Source organism: Spea bombifrons, chromosome 3 (genome assembly GCF_027358695.1).
Source record: "Spea bombifrons isolate aSpeBom1 chromosome 3, aSpeBom1.2.pri, whole genome shotgun sequence".
Taxonomy (NCBI): Eukaryota; Metazoa; Chordata; class Amphibia; order Anura; family Pelobatidae; genus Spea; species Spea bombifrons.
Genome location: NC_071089.1, coordinates 86,178,092 through 86,198,449, shown reverse-complemented (window position 1 = coordinate 86,198,449; position 20,358 = coordinate 86,178,092). Strand labels below are relative to the sequence as shown.

The window sequence follows — 20,358 nt, the reverse complement described above, 5'->3', positions numbered from 1 at the left end:
AAAAAGTTGTCAGTAACAAACACCAAAATGGAGCTACAGGAAGAGGCATTTCCAAGCTAAGGAACATGTCCCTGTTTCTGTAGATATATATGCATTGATGATGTAATCTTTTTCAAGCCAATAGGAACACACCTATGAATAGATTTTTTTCTTTTTTAAATATATGATTACAAGCAGCAGCACATGGATGCGGGATATTACCAAGCACATTACAGTACATGCTTACAGAAGGCTCAGACCTTCCTCTATTAAGCCAAAATCCTGCACCACTATAATCAAGCACCCATAACCTGACCGAAGTATGTACTGTAAATGATTCTGGTAAACAATCTCAATTTAACTTTTTTGTCACTAGCCCCTAATGCTTGAAAATACCTCCATTGTAACATCCTACGGTAAAACAGCCGGGCTTTCTAGAGCTTGCCCCACATACTTACGGTCTATATCACTTGTTTCCATTTCACTCTGGTCCTTGTTCTTGTAGAATGGAAATTTTCGGGAAAAGAGGTTCTTTTTACGCTTGTCATTGAATGACTGCTGAAGAAGAAAAGGAGGGGGCAAAACAAAGGATGTCTAATGTCTGTGTAAAAAAAAAAAGCCCCAGCCTAGCAGATTTGTGAGTGCGTAGCAAGATGATCTTGTAACATGCAGTATGCATTCCACTGAAGAAACCAAACTTCTCCATGTAAAGCTGTGCTCCATTAGAAACATACTGTCAATCACCTATTTCAGTAATATATATGGGCACATAGTATTATATTACAGGCCCCAAGAAAACACTATGGTTTAAAAGGCAGGTAGTGTCTGCCAAGATGCATAAAATGGTAAAATAACTCCTTACTTGGAAAGAAAGCGTCTCCAAAAGAAACCGCACAAAATTATGATAGAACACAATCTTATAACAATTCACAAACACGGTCACCCTAACCATTTGTGACAAAAACTTTAATTGTTCATGTGATGACATTTAATACATTTTACAGTAAATACTTGGTTTTATTGGCACTACCATTTTCCAAAGCCTTCCGGGGGCTAAAAAGCTTTTTACATTCATGATCATTTTCTGTCTAGGAACACAATGTAAATATGTCGTTAGCACTGGTATCTTGTGTTGAATGCAAGCTATTCACAAGTGTATGTCTGAGGAGGCTAGAGTGAGAAAGAATATAATGACTACTAATGTTCTAAATTCTCAGGAACAGAAAACTATTATGACTTTTACTGATTTATAGATTACAATCTCCAAGTACCTGCAAAGGGGTTTTCGGCTTTATTTGAAAATAACCATGGTCTCTAGGAGATGCAATTAAACTAACAATAAATTAATAATACTAATGATTACATTACATCATATTAATGATATACTAATGATTCCTGCTAACACTGATTATTAGATATGGAGCCGTCTGTAGACATTACACCTGGTTCAGTTTCAGTAGCTCAGTGAAATTTCATACTGCATTAAAGGGACTGCAATAAGTAGATACCTTGAAATTCTAGAAAGGATTTTTAACCCACACCAGGTTTTCACAGATATTGAGGATATATATAGCTCTGGCCAGCCGCAGCATGGAGGCTCATCTAGAAGTATATATATATATAGATATACATACACCCCCATCAGGTTACTACTAGACGAGTTTCTATACTGCGGCTGGTCGGAGCCTAATAACGGCAGAAGCGTAGAGGATAACTTAACACACCATATATCTGTCACCTAGTAAAGTGAGGTTAAAAACAAAATGGGGGGGGGGATTTGGGAGAAGGACACCAAAATCATCATACCCTCACTTATGAAAAAAATGACATTCCCTTTACTCAACAGACTTAGAAAAAAGAAAAACCCCAAAATGAAATCTTCATAAGATGATAGAAGCAATAATGTGTGTTAGTTGTGTTAGTGGCCACCACACGGTAGAGGTTAAGGTTTTCCAGCAAAACAAAGTAAATAGTGTGAGAAAGAATGTAAAAACAAGAAGTAGACGCATATGCGGTAGATCAATCTCAATTGGATGCGCAATAATTATTTATTGATTTAAATAGCCTCATCCTATTGTGCCAAGCTGTACAATAACAGAGCATACGTAGATTTGATTTTCTGCATTATTTAAACAAATTTTAACATTAACTTGAGAGAATTACTTAAATTCATCCACTTTTACTAATGCAGACAAAAAAAAAAAAATAATCGACTACATTAATACTAATATATTGACTTTCTAAGCAGATGTGACCCACGCCCAATTATTATTTTATGACATATTAGGTGTGTGCAAAGAAATGTAATGTTTGCATTTTAGATCAAACATTAAATCACAATTGGTGGATAATTAACTACGTGGCAACAATAATTTTAGAAAAGGGAAGGTAAAAGGAAAAAATAGACGAAAGTTGTGAAAAGAACTTCCCACAGCTTCCCAGGAAAATATTGGAGAAAAGAAAATGCAGTACACTATCAATGGCAAGCGTATTTTGTTTTTGTTTGTTTTTTTTACACATTCCATGCATTTTGAGATGCTGTGTTAATACACAGTGTGTATACAAATTGTTATGCAGTCAAGAACAAGGATACTGTATGGTTAATTAAGTTAAACGGTGTGTGGTTTTCCTTAGCACATGCATTTACATATAAAAACATCAAATGGGGTACTTAATTGCAGTTTTTAAAAATGATTTAGTCATTCCGATACATTTCCACATCTATGTATATATGTGTATAGTATAGAATTTATATATAGATAGATATATATATAGATATATATATCTATCTATCTATATATATATATTATCATGCAAACACACATACATCTCAACACAACCAAAGCATTTAAAGGTGCAGTCCTTAAGTTGTTTAGAAATAATAGCCCTGCTGGTATACTGTATAGGGCTTATCTTATACATAACTTTTGTACCAATTTATGAGTTATTTGTATAAATTAGTTGCAATAAAGGATGACGTTTATAGATTAACCAATGCAGCTCTAACAGCAGCTCTTATGGTAAATAAACCCCATAGTGTCTGTGTTGTGCTGTTCAAGAACAGCAATTTAAAGGGGTGCCATCCTATTTGGGAAGATAACTGGTGTGTGTGTCAAAGATTTAACTGTAAAATAGTGTAAGAACTGCACTTTTAGGGACTTATAGCAATGTAATTTTGAGCAAATCATGAAAATTAGCACATGCAGCAAGCACTTATTTGCCTCCTGCTTTTTATGGAGGTTGCCCAAAAAGAGCCAGTTTAAAGATTCTATCAATAAAACACCAATCGTTTGATGTGTCCTAACGCTGGTAAATATTACATTGAAGCGCAAGCTCTACTGCTGCACTTCAAAAATAGAAGCATTCACCATCAGATACCTAGGGTTTAGGAAACACACTTTCACATGATTTATAAAGTTTACCGTGATTTCCTAAAACAAATACTGTTTCAACAAGCCAACACGGCATCGTGTAATATAGCAAATTATCGTTTTTCCCTAAACGATCAGTTATTTCGAGCTGGGAATGACAATGTCTCTATTATTACAAAGTCACTTTCGCCTTGTCTTTTGATCTAGAAACTATCCACCCAATCACAGGAGCTTTAACTCTACTATGTAATAAATCTATCGTGGAATCTGTATAATATTCATTAGGCAAATGTGGCGACAGAATATTATACAAATACTTATTTATAATCATCTTAGTTTAATCATAATGGATTAAAAAAAATGGAGAAAAAAACCACGGCTCTTAGACCAACTTCCTTAAAAAGCCAGAAAAGGCACACCTGACCCAACTATTACGCGTTAAATACAGCACAAAAATATGAAAATATGGTCAAACTCACCCCTTTGTCCCCTCTTGCTTTTGAGTTAAACTTCACAGTCTTTAATCTTGCTCTTTCCTTCTTTTCAACTCTGTGAAAAGAAAAGGTTGAATCATCAGAAAATCAAGTAAGTCAGCTATTCTGGGAAAACTGTGGTTAAGCAATGAGTTTAGATAGTGGAACAAGGTGGTCAGAAGTGAAGAAACTTCAAGGAGAAACAGAGTTCCAGAAAATGAAAAAAAAATGGTGGTAGAAATGATTAAACTCCAGGGCCAGACTGGGGTTAACCAGGCGGCCCTGGAATTTTAAGTCCGACGGCCACCAAATGATGTGTGAATGGCCAACCGCTGGAGATACCAGGATAGACATTGTGTTTCTATACTCACTGGAGTGGCAGATCGTGTGTGCATTGAGTGATGGCGGGCAGAGGTCCACTGGCCAGTCTGGCCTATTCAACCAGTAGGTTTCAAGCTAATTGAATTCTAATTATGACACTAGAAATATGTAATGTTTAATATACTTTAAAATACAGCTAAACACTGTGGACTGGGGGGTTGAGGATGATCCGATTAAGAAATGTTGACGAAGTTAGCCACCATTCCAATCTCTTCCTCCGGTCGGTTCAAGCGGGTTAGACACTGCTGGCCAGTTAACGGAGCCCTGCTGTTAGAGACACCTGATCTCCACTAAGATAGGTGCGCTTTAGCAACATGATGGCTATAATGTTATACAACATGAGCAACTTAGTTTAAGGAAACGCAGGCAACCTAGTTTAAATAATATAAACTCTGGCTTCTTTAGAAGGTGCGGTTAACTATTTAATTACCCCCATTATTTTGTTTTGGATATTTTAAACAAATTAATAGACTGTGTATATCAATTTCGTCCTTTTTTCCTTTATTTAGATGTTCTGCTGTTTGGAGATTTTTATTCAGCTCAATGTAAAACATGTGGCTTGTTCAGGGAGATGGAATCACTGAAGTCTATGTCAAATGAGGTCTCAAAGAAGATGGGATCACCCAAAAACACTACCACGGGGATTACGCCACAAATCGCAGCACTTCAAGACCAGTTACCATATTTGTGTATGTTAAAAGGAAAAAAATATATATTCATACTAGTAGTTTATTCAAATGAAGATAAATATTAGGATATTTATCGTTCTGACCGTAACACGTTCCAAGGTCACTTCTAAGGAACTTTGGCAAATAGATTTACCCTCTTGAACACAAAATGCAATAAGATGTACCTGCGTTTGCTTGGAATAACACCAATCTCCTCACTTTCTCCATCAGGAGTAACTTGACGTGCTTGCCACCATTCATCATCTGAAGCGTTAACAACGTGCAGAATATCACCGAACTTGAAGTTAAGTCCTTGGCTCGGAAGGCCGCTGTCTTTAGTCTTGTCGTAATCAAAGAGGGCCCTGAGTAAAATAAAAAGTGCATTGAGAACAAAGGCAAAGCCTTAGTCATTAAGGAGATACTGGCATAGCCACAGCTTTTAGCACAATTAAATGCGTTAATCTATTCCTTGCTCTTTTTTTTGGCAATCAGTGTAATGGATTTTATTATAATTTTAACAGTTTTTTTTCTTCACTGAAACTGGGATTAACTGATCAATATCACTGTCACTGCTTTGGGAGTAGTACGGTTACGTCCGTACAGAGAGCCCACCTCTAATTGTTGAGCTGCGGAGCTGTATGTTTGGTAGTGTAAGCCCATGGGTGTTATGTGCTAACTAAACGTTATGAGTAAGTCTGTCTGTGGTGTGTGTTTATAGAGTGTTATACTCCATCTACAAATGTGCAGCCAGATACTTGTCTCAAGATTCAAGATCACACTCTGCACAACTAAGTTTGACAGCCCTTTTCCAGCATGACGCTCCTGGCAGAGCCACCAGCAAAATATAATATAATATAATATATACATATATATCACAACTGTCACTGGTCATATTCTTTAATGTTAGATAACTCATAATTAAATGAGCCAAAAAATACACAATGCATTGCAAGCACTAGAATGTAAGATGCGTAATTACAAGGAAAAAGAAATGGGACGGTGCTGTATTTTTCTAGCTGCTCACAAGGTTACCTGACATATAATGATCGTTTCTGGCTTGTCCGAAGGGAGCCAGATCCTGAGCTGATGCTGCTATTCATCATCTGTTCCCTTAAATCATGGATTTTTGCTTCAAAACGACTATATTCTACAAAACAAAAATGTGATGCATCACACAAGACCTGAATGCTAATATAATACATTACAAAATTAAAGTCTAATACATCTTTCAGGAGCAAGATCTATACAGATTAACCAGGGATAAACTGTATCAGACTATGATTACAATAGGATTAAATATAAGACAATATTTGTGACGTTGTACAACCATCAGAACTGCCCTCTGAGAAAGCAGGATAAATCGCCCCTTTGCTTTAAAGCTCTGTGCAAATTTATTGAGCAGAGATACGGTACCGACGCTCCTGACCTGCAGTCATCAAACGCACCAACTAACTTAAATTAAAAGGATACTACCATCAACCGTTCCCATTATTATTGCTAGTATTGATTTATATAGTGCCATCGATTTCTGTAGCACTGCCCAATGTATTTTACTGCATTTCTACTGATGCTTGTATAACTATTAATACAAACACAAAATGTGTTAAATACCCATATTCTGTTAATCCACAAACAAAAATGCTACATTATGACTATTAGTAATATAAAGCTGAACGAGCACAGTAGAATCTGTATTACTAATTTGGGTCAACATTGAACAAAATAATGGCATCAATGGCTTTTCTTTCATCCTTTGCCCATCATTACCTCCATCATTTGCTACACCCCCCCCCCAGCCAGTGGTCCAAAGAGTCCTATAGAGAAACTAGTGGATTAAGCAAGATTTTGAGGCAGGGGCAGAACATAATGGTCCTCAATCCCACCATGAGTTATCTTCTGCTGGAACAATATCCCAAATTTGCATTAACAACCAAAATAAATTCTAGAAAACCAGCGCACAAACAGTATGTCTATAGAGGAAATAAGAGAGTTCAGTTATTATTTTATTTACATAAACTGATATAAAGAATATATTTAAGCAGTGAATTTCTTTTTACCTCATTACTAAAGAGTTAAATTGCGCAAGCAGTATATAATTTGCCGGAATATTGGACAGACGACATTTATATGCTCCCCAGTGTTTCCATGGCAGCCCAGCGCATCATACTGTGATGGAATACCTGGTTATTGCTAGGATACTCCTACAAATAAACCCTGTGTGTGTGCCTGAGTCATCTTCACTGAGAATGTTACATTTTGGATAAAATATACAAGCACAAGAATAAAGAACAGGATTTATATTACAATAACACCATATCTTAAGCATTTAAGGTCATATTGTGATAACATATTTGGAGCTATGAGGTGGCAAACTCTGGTTGTGGGAAATTAAATGTTCCTATGTGAACCATTCAACAATGTAAAATCACAGATGCAGTCAAATGTCAGGATAACATCAACAATCTGTAATACACACACAGTATACGACCTGGGTGTATAAACTCAAGAACATAGGCAGTGATCTACATATACAAACACTGACAGTACATTGGGTCATGTTGAAGGGCTCAGCGACTTACAACGTGACACTTTTTTTTTTAATGATGTTCCACAATAACCGCCTGATTAAGCAAGTGAGAATGGTCCCAGTAGCTTTTATGACTGGACACCAATGAATGGAGATTCAGCCGTCATCTTAACTGCAAATGATGTAAAGCAGCCACCAAGATCTTCACAGTGGAAGTCAGTTTGTGACATTTCTGCCCTGCTAGATATGGCCAATTTGGACATTTCCACTTAGGGGTGTACTCACTTTTGTTGCCAAGGTTTAGACATTAATGGCTGTGAGTTGAGTTATTTTGAGGGGACAGCAAATTTACATTGTTATACAGGCTGTACACTTGTAGCAGAGTGACATTTCTTCAGCGTTGTCACATGAAAAGATATAAAATATTTACAAAAATGTGAGGGGTTTACTCACTTTTGTGAGACACTGTATATATACACACAACTAATTAGACTTGTTCATTGTCAAATGTAACTATAGCATAACTGTTCACTTGCATTCTCCCTCTGCCATGAAATCTGTTATCCTCACCGCTTGCTAAAATATTGCAAGTGCAGAACCAGAAATAACATTTAATGAATGCTTTAACAAATCTGGGGCAGACATAAGCCTCAAGTATATTGTAATAAACGGTATTATTTTTACCCACGGGTTAATACTGGATCCAGAATATCTAAAATTGAAACAGTCACACAGAAGCATGTGCATTACTCACTGTTGCTATGGTGTAATAGCAATATGTATATACTTAAAGGATTATTTGTAGGTGGCAGAGTTTTTTGTTTTGTTTTTTTAATTAGATTTCAGCACCTTGCTGTTCGATAAGACCCATTATATCTGCACTGTAAAACCTTGCTAAATGGGGAAATAGGAGGGACATTCGAACGTCCCTCATATGGTGACAAAACACAACTTCATGTAAAGCATGTATGATACAGTTTACGGGTTCCTTGTGAGCTGGGACTTGGTGAATGTTACAAATAACAAAGGCAGCGTCTGTAATATAGGTCCAAGTTAAGTGGACTAAAATATTCAGTGAATGAGATGCAAAGCTTTCTAAACCTCTTCAGAATTAAAATTCTACAAAACCAGCTATACTTCTGAAGAAACCTCTCTGAGGCTGTGAATGCTTATGTTATTCCTTCTCTGGGACCTATTTCCATAGGCGGTTCTTAAGCTTACCTTCTGGACGGTATTGTGCGATAATAGTAACTGACTGGCCGGCGTTCTTTAAGGCAGTTGCTGCCTGCTCATGAGTGGCACCTCGAAGGTCAACACCATTTACCTGAAAAATGATTATCATGAAACAAATTAACTTTTTTTTTTTTTTTTAGATTTTAGTCATATGTCATTTCTTACTAGGGAAATTCAGAATCTATAATTCAGTATGAATCAAATTAGCGTGTGCTGCAGTCTATAAATCAGGAACACATGCAAGATGTAAGAAAGGTAAAAACTAGGCGGGCAAGGTTAGTACAGGATTCTATATCTGGAAAGCCCTGGAAGTGCAAGTATAAATATGCACAGCAAACCGGCAAACGGCATACAAAACTGTCATGCTAAAGTAGATGATTTGTACGGCCCTTCATGTTACTTATTTCATTTTCAGACAGGATCTGTGAGCTGAAGCAGAAATAGCATAGTTTGCTTACTTGCATTACCCTCCTCCTGTCAGATTGATCTGCTGTGTATTAGCGAGTGACATGCTTGCTATCTGCTGGCCTTGGGCTATGGCTAATCCAGTTTTAGTCCCTTATACCACCATGCTTTCCGGCTTTAAAAATCAATCAGCACAATTCTTCACTCTCTATCAATCCAGGCATGTAGGCTACTTAATGCAGCAGTTTCCCATGAATATAGTGTTATTACTATAACGACTGAAGGATGAATACAATAATGGTTCCTAAATACAAACATTATGATTACAAAGAATACACCTTTATTTTTAACCATATACATGGCAGCTCAATCTCATATAAACTAAATAATATAATACTACTATGAAACAAGTTGCCTTATTGCAGGCTGGAAAGTCAGCCCAGATGCTAGTTAGAAAGGCGATTAATAAATATATGCCTAGTTGCCAAGTTTTTTTTTAAAAAGTTTGTCCAGAGTTATCAATGCTTGTAATTTAAACCATCAGGATTTTACAGAATATACTTAATCTGTCTGAAACATACTGATATAATGCGGTCCCCTTTTTGTAGCTCTCCACTCAAATCAGCTGGACCTCCGGCGAGGATGAACGAAATGAAAATTCCTTCCCCGTCTTCACCTCCAACAATATTAAAGCCTAACCCGGTTGTTCCTCTGTGCAATACAATCTTTCTTGGTTCCCTAAAAATAAAGAGGTATTTGGAAATTAGATACTATGCTCACATCAAAGGGGGGGGGGTTCCGCTGCATGGTTATACAAAAAAAAAGGCAAAAAGAAAAAAAAGAACGCTTTAAATGTATTACAGATATACTGATGAAACATCGTGTTCACGGATTCCTGGAATGTCTGTCAAAAGATTATGTTGAATTTCTTTCTTTACACATAAAGTGATGTGGCTGAATGAGGTCCCGTTCCCATCACTGCTCCATATCTCCATATATTGCTTCCTAGCACGAGTTCTCAAGACACAGGCTAGGCAAACATAAGGTATAAAATATATCCCTAGAAGGGACTGAGTATGCTGGGTGAAGTCTGCACTGGCTAGGAACAAACCTCCATGGTGTAAATGGGCCACCTGGGGGGGGGGTCAGAAACTCCCCTTCTTACCAGCTTTTCGAGCAGCTCAAATTCCACAATAAGCAAAGGGGCAGCTGCCAGCGCAGACCTCTATACAACGCTAACTGCACCATCTGTCCCAATGTAGGTCTCCGTCACAATTACACAACAATACCAGAAGCTATCATTAATGTTTGATGCAGACAGACTACAGTCTGTGAAAAATAGTTCCATACCGTGTTAAATCGTCTTCTCCAAGCATTGCTTTAGGGACAGGGGAATATCTACCGGGAGAGGGAGGTAACTGGTGCCCTAGATATCCAGAAGGACTGATATGGTTATCCACTTGCTGAGAATATGCTGCAACAAATCAGACATACACAGTGTTATAACACAAACACACTGACTAATAGATTAATACACATTGTGCCAGAAACGTTTTAAACTTACAGTTTGTGATATCTGGAGGTGCATAGCTGTCATTCATGAACATGGTGGTAGGTTTTGCTACTTTCAGATAAACAAAGTCGGACGTATTTTTTAAAGCGGTCACGGCTTCTTCGTGACTAACATCTTCCAAACACACAGAGTTCACCTAAAGGGAAAATGAGATCCTTTTAGCAATGCATACAATTACTGCCTGGCATGCAAAAAAGAGTGTATGGATATGGAAAAGGCTTTTGTTTTAAATATGCCCAGGTTCTATTACACGTTCCTTCTTATTCTTATACATTGTTCAAATTGAATACAGTAACAGGGGGAATTTAGAACTTGGAACTTGCATATTAAGTACATGTGCTTCATGCCATGTGTGTGAAGTACTGTAACAGGATTACTCAGTCTCACAGGCTAATCAAAAAATCTTCTAAAGAGGGATAATCATGCACAATATTTTAATCACAATGCCCTGTAATATACATGAAAGCAGGTGTAAGAGAAAGGTATACTGTACCTGCTTACTTCACTGTAGCTGTAATGTTATTTTTTAAATTCCATTAACGGAACATTACGAATGGGTCATTCATGTCAGTATTCACATAACGGTGACCCACACTGATAACTACACTGAAAGGTTAGCGAATACTAATATAATATTATTTAATTAATCTTAACAAGGGACTAAAATAATTAAGCACAGTGGTATCATATCTTCTAACTTTAATGCACAATAGTTTGAAGCAGACAAAGACCACTGGAAATATTTTAGTGTATAGATTGAGTCCCCGAGTGTGTACATTTACCCAATTAATTCAGCAATACTGGCTCAACTCTTTTTCCCATGAGCAACTTTCTTCTCCGTGGAGTACACAAAGCGTAGGAATTGTGTAGCAAAAGCAATAGACTACGTACCGCTAGAAGCTTGTCCCCAATTTGAAGTTTTCCATCTTTGTGAGCTGCGCCGCCTTCAATGATTTTAGTTACATAAATACTGTTGTCTCCAGGAATGTGCTGATTTCCTACACCACCAGCTATGCTAAATCCAAGACCTGCTTGAAAAGAGAAAAAATAACCCTCTTAAGGTTAGATGTAAACTCACTATACAAAAACCAGCAAAAAAAATAAATGTTTTTACATATCTTATACTTTACAGCTCAGTGCCACACGTTGTGTGTGTAACGCGGGAACTACCACCTTAACTTAATGGAGGGGCCCGCAACCACTAAAGCCAATCAGAGAGCTTTCAGCGCGGGCACACCAGGGGTCTTAGCAGACCCCCAGGAATATTTCTGCAAGCCAGCATTAGAGCTGGTTAGCGAGGAGTATTCCGTTAAATGCAATGAAGCAAAAAAAAAAAAAAAAAAAAAATTCAATGGCTGGAGTGTCCATTTAATAGTAAGAATTCAAAGGATAGTATAGAGTACAGCACCACCAGAAATGGAATACTACAGAAAACTGTATATAATTGGAACCAACACAAACACGTTTATTTGTTCATTGCAAAATAAACCCATTCCAAAAAAAAGGAAAATAATTAATATTTAGATGTTTGCATGTTGGCTTTCCAGGGATCACAAAGATAGCCTGTTATGTGAGCCGTTCAATGATCGCCCACCTAAAACTGTCACTGGCAAGCCCTTTCATCTATCCTGGATCGTCTTCTTCTGCAATGCGCTTTTCTTTTAGTTGCTAGGTAACCGTTTCAGGAAGGTAAAAAAGGATGGATGCCCACAATCCAGATGTAGAGGTTAACATTACGAACGGCGGATCCTATCACAGAACCACTCCAAACAAGCTTAAAGAGGCCAATGTCAAGTTTCTAAATATTTGTACTTTAAAGGAGCTGGGTTTCACTATATTAAACCAGCAGCTTAGAAAACATAAATACTTCCGTAGTATCAGTACTATAACAGTTATGGACACATAGCGCAGTATGTATTACTGCAAACAAATATGCAATGTGACTTAGTAGTAAGGGCCAGTAATTTTACTCACCTTTAGGGCCTTTTACAAGCTTAAGCTCCATTATTTTCTCTGTGATAGGCTTTCTCCTTCTGACATATAGTCGGACAATGGACCCAGCCTCTTTTAATGCTTCGACAGCCTTACTGTGCGTTACATCGTGTACGTCCACATCGTTCACCCGTAATATACAGTCATTAACCCTGAGAAAAGAATTGAGGGTATTTATCCAGAGGCAGTGAAAGAGAACTTTACATTTCATATAGACACAGATATCGTGTCTAGGATTCCCTTCCTAAGCAGCAGAATACAAATACCATATTTGCTCGATTATAAGACGACCCCCCAAAATGTAAATATTAATTTAGAAAAAAAAGAAAAAGCCTAAATATAAGACTACCCTATAAGAAAAAAGTTTTACAGGTAAATATTAATGTAAACTATTTTTTTCATATTTAATAAGAATTGATTGAGAAAAATGCCTCTTGTTTTTATTTTGCACTCTGCCCCCCAGATATACCTTATACCTCCCTATGCCACTCTGTCCCCCATATATGCCTTATACCCCCCATGCCACTCTGCCCCCCTCAGATATGCCTTATACCCCCAGATATGCCACCTTGGCCCCCCTCCCGATTTACCAATGCATCCCGAGACATGTCCCCCGTGCTTCAGACTCCCTGGTGTCTAATGGGGGCCGGTGAATGACTGCGCGATGCACGTAGACACCTCTGCTGATAACCGGCACTTCCGTCAGGGCTTCTATGACTAGCCGCCGTAAGGTCATGTCACGCCGGTGCTCAGTCATAAAAGCCCTGCCTGCCGGAAAGGAGGATCCGGGTCCTCTGCAGCTCTATTTGAGGTCAGATTATAAGACTACATCGAATATAAGGGGTATGTCCCAGAGCATTTGTTCTGGAAAAAACCTTGCCTTATATTTGAGCAAATATGGAACTAATTGGAAGCTTAACTGTATTGATGTGAATCCCAAATACTTTTACATACATCTCCCCTAACGCTCTATAGTAAATGCAAGCCAGAACATTTTACAATGGCATTTACTTTAATAATGTTTCTCGCGGTATACAAGACACTGAAATTAATTTGGTTTCTATGTCTTCTGCTTGTTCACGGTCAAGCAGAACATACGAGGACATGTTTTACTGGTTTCAGATTTGACTAGATCTGGGGAACCTACCGTAATCTTCCATCTTGAGCAGCAGCTCCTCCAGAAATGATTTTTGTGATGAATATGCTTGTGTCATCGCCAATGTGTGGGTTGTCCGTACCGCCTGCAATGCTAAACCCGAGTCCTGATGTACCCTGAGAGTGGGGAAATATATGGTATATAAATTAATATATAGAGTGTGTGCATTTATGTACATATATACACATAAACACACACATTGCTTTCTTGACCCCAGGGCCTATGGGATATACGTGAATCATTACACAAATAGGCCCTCCTATTTTTCAGGACTAACAATATAAAGCTGGGCTGCGAACAACAATGCTCTGTGACTTATCACACGGAGCACCAAAGCAATCATTAGATGTGAAGAGGTCCATGCAATGTTTGAAGACTCGTGGCACATTTAGCTGGAAGGGCTGTTCACTTAGAGCTCTAACATAACTTGTGGCATTTTGCTGCCATATTACCCTTTCAAGCGTAATTTCCTCATATTCATAATCTGCATCTGTTCCATTCACCTAAAATTAAAATGGAAAAACACGCTTTAATAATGGATTGATGTTTGAAACGACAAAACCTTTCTTCATAATAAACAAAGAGCACATTAACAGCACTCGAGTGCAAATTCATGAACATATACATTAAATAACCGAAACGCTTTTTTTTTTGTTGTTTTATATATCGTTCAAGTGGCGTCTGAAGTATTATCTGCAATCGGAACAGATGGCGCGCTAAAAACAAAACTAATAGAGGTTACAACCAGATTCCATACAGCAAGACTGCCAAGGTTTCCCTGATGAGTGAGATTATATCAATTTGTTTTACTTATTTATTGCTCAATCAAACCAATTAAACAACAAAGCTGTTCGTAGAAGTGGTTTTAGGAAGTCCATTTTCAGTTTGGGGTACGAGCCAAGAGATGGTCCGCAGCTTCATTAGTCTCATTACAAGGCTCTATTATAATATGCTATATTAAAAAATAATATTTTCGAGAGGCTGCAAAAATGTTGTGTATTAGTTCATCTGGCACCTTAAGAACGGTCTGCAATGAATCGCACCCGTGGAACGCAGAAGAGCTTGCGGGTCAATTCTGTATTGCAGACTAATTATCGTTGTTTCGAAAGAACTGAAAGCATATCGCTTACATGACATTATCGGAGGAAATAGAGAACCCCGAACTTGTTAATTAGTAAAATAGAAGCTTGACAGATCCATGCACGATTTTAGTGGGTTTTGTATTGGCAATCGTTTCAAGCGAGCGACCCCACGCAGAGATAAACACTTCTCTCACGTTACACACACTTCACAATATACCATCAGGAATATATTTTAGTTTGTGCAGAATCAGTATAGTCATACAGAGATAATACGCTGCTTGAAAAGGAGAATAAAAAGGATTTTGATCAAATTCATCATAGGACGGTCACATCTGAAATCAAACCATAACCGAATCCAGACACAAAGTTTTCCATACATCGTTTTTGGTTCAATGGTTCGTTGTTAACCAATGTTAGCGTTTCATATTTTTCCATACACTACTTTTGGTCAAGTCTCCTATAATCCCTTAGTAGAAACCCAGCATCAGGCCTCCTGTGTTCTCTACGGTCTAACCATACATTCAAACTTCTGGGATACATACATTTCGGAGCCCAGCCTGCCAACCATATAAACTGTTAAAACGGTTAAGCTTGAATTGCTAGGATGATCTTGGTCCTAAAGGGTCCATACACTGAACTTAGAAACAAAACGCACAAGATAATTCATCCTAGTCAATGGATGCAACACATGAGATGCGATACTGCATACAAATTTTCAATGAATCCACTGGGAAAAGGTCCAAGAGATATTAAACTTCACAAATGCTGAAATTTTAATGCACAGCTTTAGCCGCTTTTGTTGATAAAGAAATAAACAGCAGAGGAAAGGGATAATGTGCCATTAGCATCGCCAAGCAATACCCCATCAGCTAATTACATTTCTCTTCCAGGCTAGGTCGTTATCAGTTGTGTTTGTACATAATCACTATTTGAATACAGAGATACTTTCAGCGAAGATGCACAAATTACAGATTGTCCAAAATTCCCAAGGCATTGCTACAAAAACAAGGAACTTAGAAACAAAACAGTATTATATGCTGCGGGTAATGTTATTCCAGCACCTAAAGCAGATCATTCCCAAAACTTACCTGTCACAGTTATTTAGCTAAATAAGTCAATGTAAAGTTGTTTAAGTGTTAAATTAAGCCATTTATGTGCATCATAAATATAGCGATAATAGGAAGTGGTGTCTTGGCTTGGCAGTGTGAATTACACACATACACACACAGTACAAAACACAACAAATTGAATATGGCACTTACATAGGGTGGCGTGTCCAGGCTATCTGTGTTCACAATCACCGGTGGGGGATTTGCCTTGAAAATAAACAAGAATTTAAGTACGTAATTTTATGACATAACTATTGATTCATCCTACAGCAAGGCATCTTTCAAAGCATAACGTTTCACATTTAACACAGACAAACACCTCTACCCACCACCTAGAAGTACAGGTTCCAACAGCGGGGTTCAAGCCAGCAGGAAACCCCACCATACTGTTACACATAAAATATTTTCGGAGGTAAATCATCATATTTGATTTCACATCTCCTGCCTGGAATGTATCCACAAACCGTTCTTGCTATTCATAGTGTTCTAGCATGTTTATTTCCCTATCTATACATTTATAGACTCTATATCTACGCCTAATTTAGAAGACGGACAAAAAGGCTCAAAACTCGTTAAAACCCAACAGTAACGTTTTAGACACCATTCAGCAACAGATGATGTGAGCAGTGCTTACTAATAAAAGTGACAGGAGGTAGAAGATATTTTAGTTGTTACAGAAAAGGCTTTTTAGAACATTGTGTACTACATGAGGGCATCCGACACAAATGTAACCTTCCCGGGAGGTACATAGACACCTCAAAACTAACAGAAAGCAGCACAAAAAAAGTTACATGCAGTGCCCCATCAGCAGGAAAGCGTCAAGCTTGTCAATGATTCTGCATCAAATGGTTGAATGTGGCATTTTTTACCAAAACAAATCCTATATATCTTAAATAACCTTATCAAAGGGATGATCATTGTATACCAATGAACTCCCATTGTAACAAATGCATTTATTCAATAAACAGGTGAACTAAAAACTTCCACGACTGCACAAATGATTCATTATATAGGGCCATTCCACTCGGCTCTTCATAAAGCATGTCAGGGCTGTCGAAACCCAGGCAATGAAGGCTGCAAACAGCCCTACTTGGACAGAAGTAATGAAATCAATGCAACTCTAGCTGGGATATCCAAAGACCCTGGCCTGCTCGCCACGCCTGACTGCAGATGAAACGTTTCCCGTCCCTTCATTTACTGCGCAACACACTGTTCAGAAAATAAATGTCACAGAACCGGCAAAAAGAAAATCACATGCTTCCAAATAAGACTCATGCGATTAAACGTTAGTAGACCACCAATATACACAATAATATGACAGAAGCCCGCCGAGTTAGAAGCTTAAGGGACAGAGAGGATGAAGGAACGTTTCACTGAATGGTGGCTAAACAGGTCAAAGGGAAGAAGGATTAAGCAGACTGAAGAAAACGAGAGGGCAAAAGGTAACAGACTGAGTCAGGACAGCACCGATTCCTAATTCTGTGGATAGACAGAGTAGCAACGGTAACAGGACAGATGTCAGCTATTACACAAGATCGGAACCTGGGAAAACATGGAAGTCAGTTTCTGAGCTGTGCTGCAGACCAACGTTAACGTTACAGGTAGTCTACACTAATATGGCCAACCATTTCTCGGGACAGACTGTAAGAGTCATACCAAATAGAAGGCTAATAAAATAATGTTAAATACCGTATTTGCTCGATTATAAGACAAGGTTTTACCCCTCGTCTTATAATCAGGGGTCGTCTTATAAATCAGACCTCAAATAGGTCTGACTATGAGACGACTAAGATCCAGATGCCCCGCAGCTGCAGGGGACCTGGATCCTCCTGTCTCCCCCCCCGCCCCACTTAGCGGTACTTCTGAGTCCCCGGTGTGTAGCTGGGGCAGCGTGTAGAGCTCTGCAGCCGGAAGGAGGCATGGCTAGCAGCGGGGGTTGTCTGCGTCCATCGCGCAGACCTTCCCCGGCTGTCAGAGAGAGTTCATAGAGTGCCGAAACGGTGCGGGGAATTCTCTCTGATAGTCGGCAGAGTGTTCTATGAAATGCCTTTTAACCCCCTTAATGCCACTCTGCCTCCTGAAATGCCTTAAACCTCCCTATATGCCACTCTGCCCCATAATATGCCTTTTAACCCCCTTAATGCCAGAGTGACATATAGGGGTATAAGGCATTTCTGGAGGCAGAGTGGCACATAGGGGGTCAAAAGGCATATCATGGGGCACAGTGGCATATAGGGGGTATAAGGCAATTCTGGGGCAGATGTGCATAACTGGGGGAGCAGGTTAGAAAATAGAAGGAAATAAAATCAAAATATTTTTCTCAATCATAGCTTTTATTAAAAAAAATAGTTTACATGAATTAACATTTACTGGTAAAACTTTTTTCCTATAGGGTCATCTTATATTCAGGCTCTTTTTTTTCTAAATTAATATTCAGATTTGGGGGTCGTCTTATAATCAGGGTTGTCTTATAATCAAGCAAATACGGTAATAAAGGCGACAGATTCGTTTTGTGGACCGAAGAAAAGCCTGTGTTGATCCGCTGCCTTTGGCACAGCAATCACAAAGCCATTCTCTAGATTGTTCAGGTTAGTATGGTTAGTACAATAATATACACCGGACGGAATATGGAAAACAAACAGGCACATCAAAATAATTAAAAAAACAAACAAAAACAAACTAAAAGACCTGTGGAGCGGAGGGTGGGATGACATTGCTCTCGGCAGGGACTGGTATGACAGGGATCACAGGGACAATGGGAGGACAGGGAGAGCCAGCTTCAGTGGGCTAAAAAAGAAAAGAAATACATTCAAAATCATAAAGCAACGCAAGATGACAGAAACATTGCTGGACATTAAAACCCATACACCAGCAAGAACCTTGGCTATGGCCGAGTACAGTTTTATTACTTGTGCGTGTGTGTATGCGTTAACTCTATAAGCCATAAAGTGACAGAACTAGAGTGCATCATGCCTTTCCAAATACGTTACGTTGATCATGGCACTTACGTGGTTGGTGACAGTATTAAGGCTAAAGCCAATTAAACAATACAATCATTTAAAGGGCAACAGCTGATTCTGCAGTGCTATTACAATGTGGGGGATAATTAACAGTTCAATAGAATGGGAAGCCATTGTTTGCAAACTTACAATTATAATAAAATATAAATGGTAGAAAAAAAAAATACCATAAAACAAACCACTTAGGTTTACATCAGACTTTAGTTGTGAGAACTCAGTTTCCAGCATGTACTTGGAACAATCCCTGTTCAATCGGTCGGTGTCGCTTTAATTCTGCTGTTTGGCAATGAACATTTTAAGAGGTCATATAGACAAGTACCCTTAATGTGTTTTACAACACAACACTTAATGTGTTTGCCATTGTTGTCTGTTATGCGATATGTTGGATGACTTTCCCTTTTTAGATTCTTTATAACAATTGTGATGAAGTCTGTAAGGCTGGATGATTTAGAGCCATTCTATTGTTTCCTATAGGCGGTATGAAGAGGGGTCAGGGGGTTTGTCTAGTAGACTGGGCTGACATAACACAGCTATAATACATACAAGTAGCTAATACACTGTTGTCTGAAAGCATTAAGCAAGAACATATAACAGTTTTAATAAAAGAAAGCAATATATCTTACAGACTTAATGTTAAGCTGATACTATTAATACAATTGGCAGGAGTTTCCCCATAAGGATAACCTTCGAACCAAACTAATTATAGTAATTCTACTTACTTAATACTTTTTGGAGCAATGAGTAACACTACATAATACCACCAAAGTTTCTCAGTTTATGGTACGTGCCGTGTGAGGTTAAATGATAATTAACAGAAACAATAGTTTCCATTAGCAGAACTTGCCTGAAGGAATTTGGCATTCTGTAAATAATAATAACAACAACAACAACAACAACAATAATGTTGTGTACCAACAAGAATATGAAGTAAAAAAGCTGAAACAAAATAGCAAGACATTTGATAGAATTTAAGAGCATTCAGGCGATTTAGGCTCATAGACTTGTGTACAATATACTAAAACAAAATGTATAAGGCAGCAGTCCCCGAGCAGCGCCAAGCCCTGTAGCATTAAATGACGTTATACAGAATACGACTGTTAGAGGAAATGCTATGAGACGGGGCGGCTGATGCTCATTAGATGCAGTCTGTCTGTTGAGATTTTTGCCCTAGACAACGAAGCCATACCTTTACAAACGAACAATTTGACCAAGAGCCGTCAGACCACCAGCCACTAGTAGCTTTGAATTTGGCGGTGCTTCGGGTAGGACTCTTTTTGACACTGTCCCTGAGGTTGGTGAATTTGCCTCTGTTCTTGGAAGAGGATGGTAAGGTAGAAGAGCTGAAAGATCTTTGCATGTATGATGCCTGTTGCAGTTGTTGCTGAAGTT

The 20,358-nt window shown here is 38.3% G+C and overlaps 1 protein-coding gene across 23 annotated transcripts in view; it reads right to left on the bottom strand.

Moving 5' to 3' along the window:
- The window catches only part of DLG1 (discs large MAGUK scaffold protein 1), a 73,763-nt gene that overhangs the window by 11,480 nt on the left and 41,925 nt on the right, over positions 1 to 20,358 (bottom strand). For 4 of the 23 annotated variants that reach the window (XM_053459573.1, XM_053459578.1, XM_053459587.1 and 1 more), the window contains 13 exons: positions 18,638 to 18,736; positions 16,103 to 16,156; positions 14,211 to 14,261; positions 13,750 to 13,874; positions 12,585 to 12,754; positions 11,502 to 11,638; positions 10,602 to 10,746; positions 10,388 to 10,511; positions 9,619 to 9,775; positions 8,621 to 8,723; positions 5,905 to 6,019; positions 5,058 to 5,234; positions 3,830 to 3,899 (listed from right to left, as the gene is read on the bottom strand). In XM_053459573.1, coding sequence (XP_053315548.1) covers positions 3,830 to 3,899; positions 5,058 to 5,234; positions 5,905 to 6,019; positions 8,621 to 8,723; positions 9,619 to 9,775; positions 10,388 to 10,511; positions 10,602 to 10,746; positions 11,502 to 11,638; positions 12,585 to 12,754; positions 13,750 to 13,874; positions 14,211 to 14,261; positions 16,103 to 16,156; positions 18,638 to 18,736 — 1,527 coding nt within the window. Of the gene's footprint in view, positions 1 to 437; positions 538 to 3,829; positions 3,900 to 5,057; positions 5,235 to 5,904; positions 6,020 to 8,620; positions 8,724 to 9,618; positions 9,776 to 10,387; positions 10,512 to 10,601; positions 10,747 to 11,501; positions 11,642 to 12,584; positions 12,755 to 13,749; positions 13,875 to 14,210; positions 14,262 to 16,102; positions 16,157 to 18,637; positions 18,737 to 20,358 lie in introns of all 23 variants that reach the window. The other 19 variants (XM_053459582.1, XM_053459583.1, XM_053459585.1 and 16 more) reach the window with 9 other exon arrangements.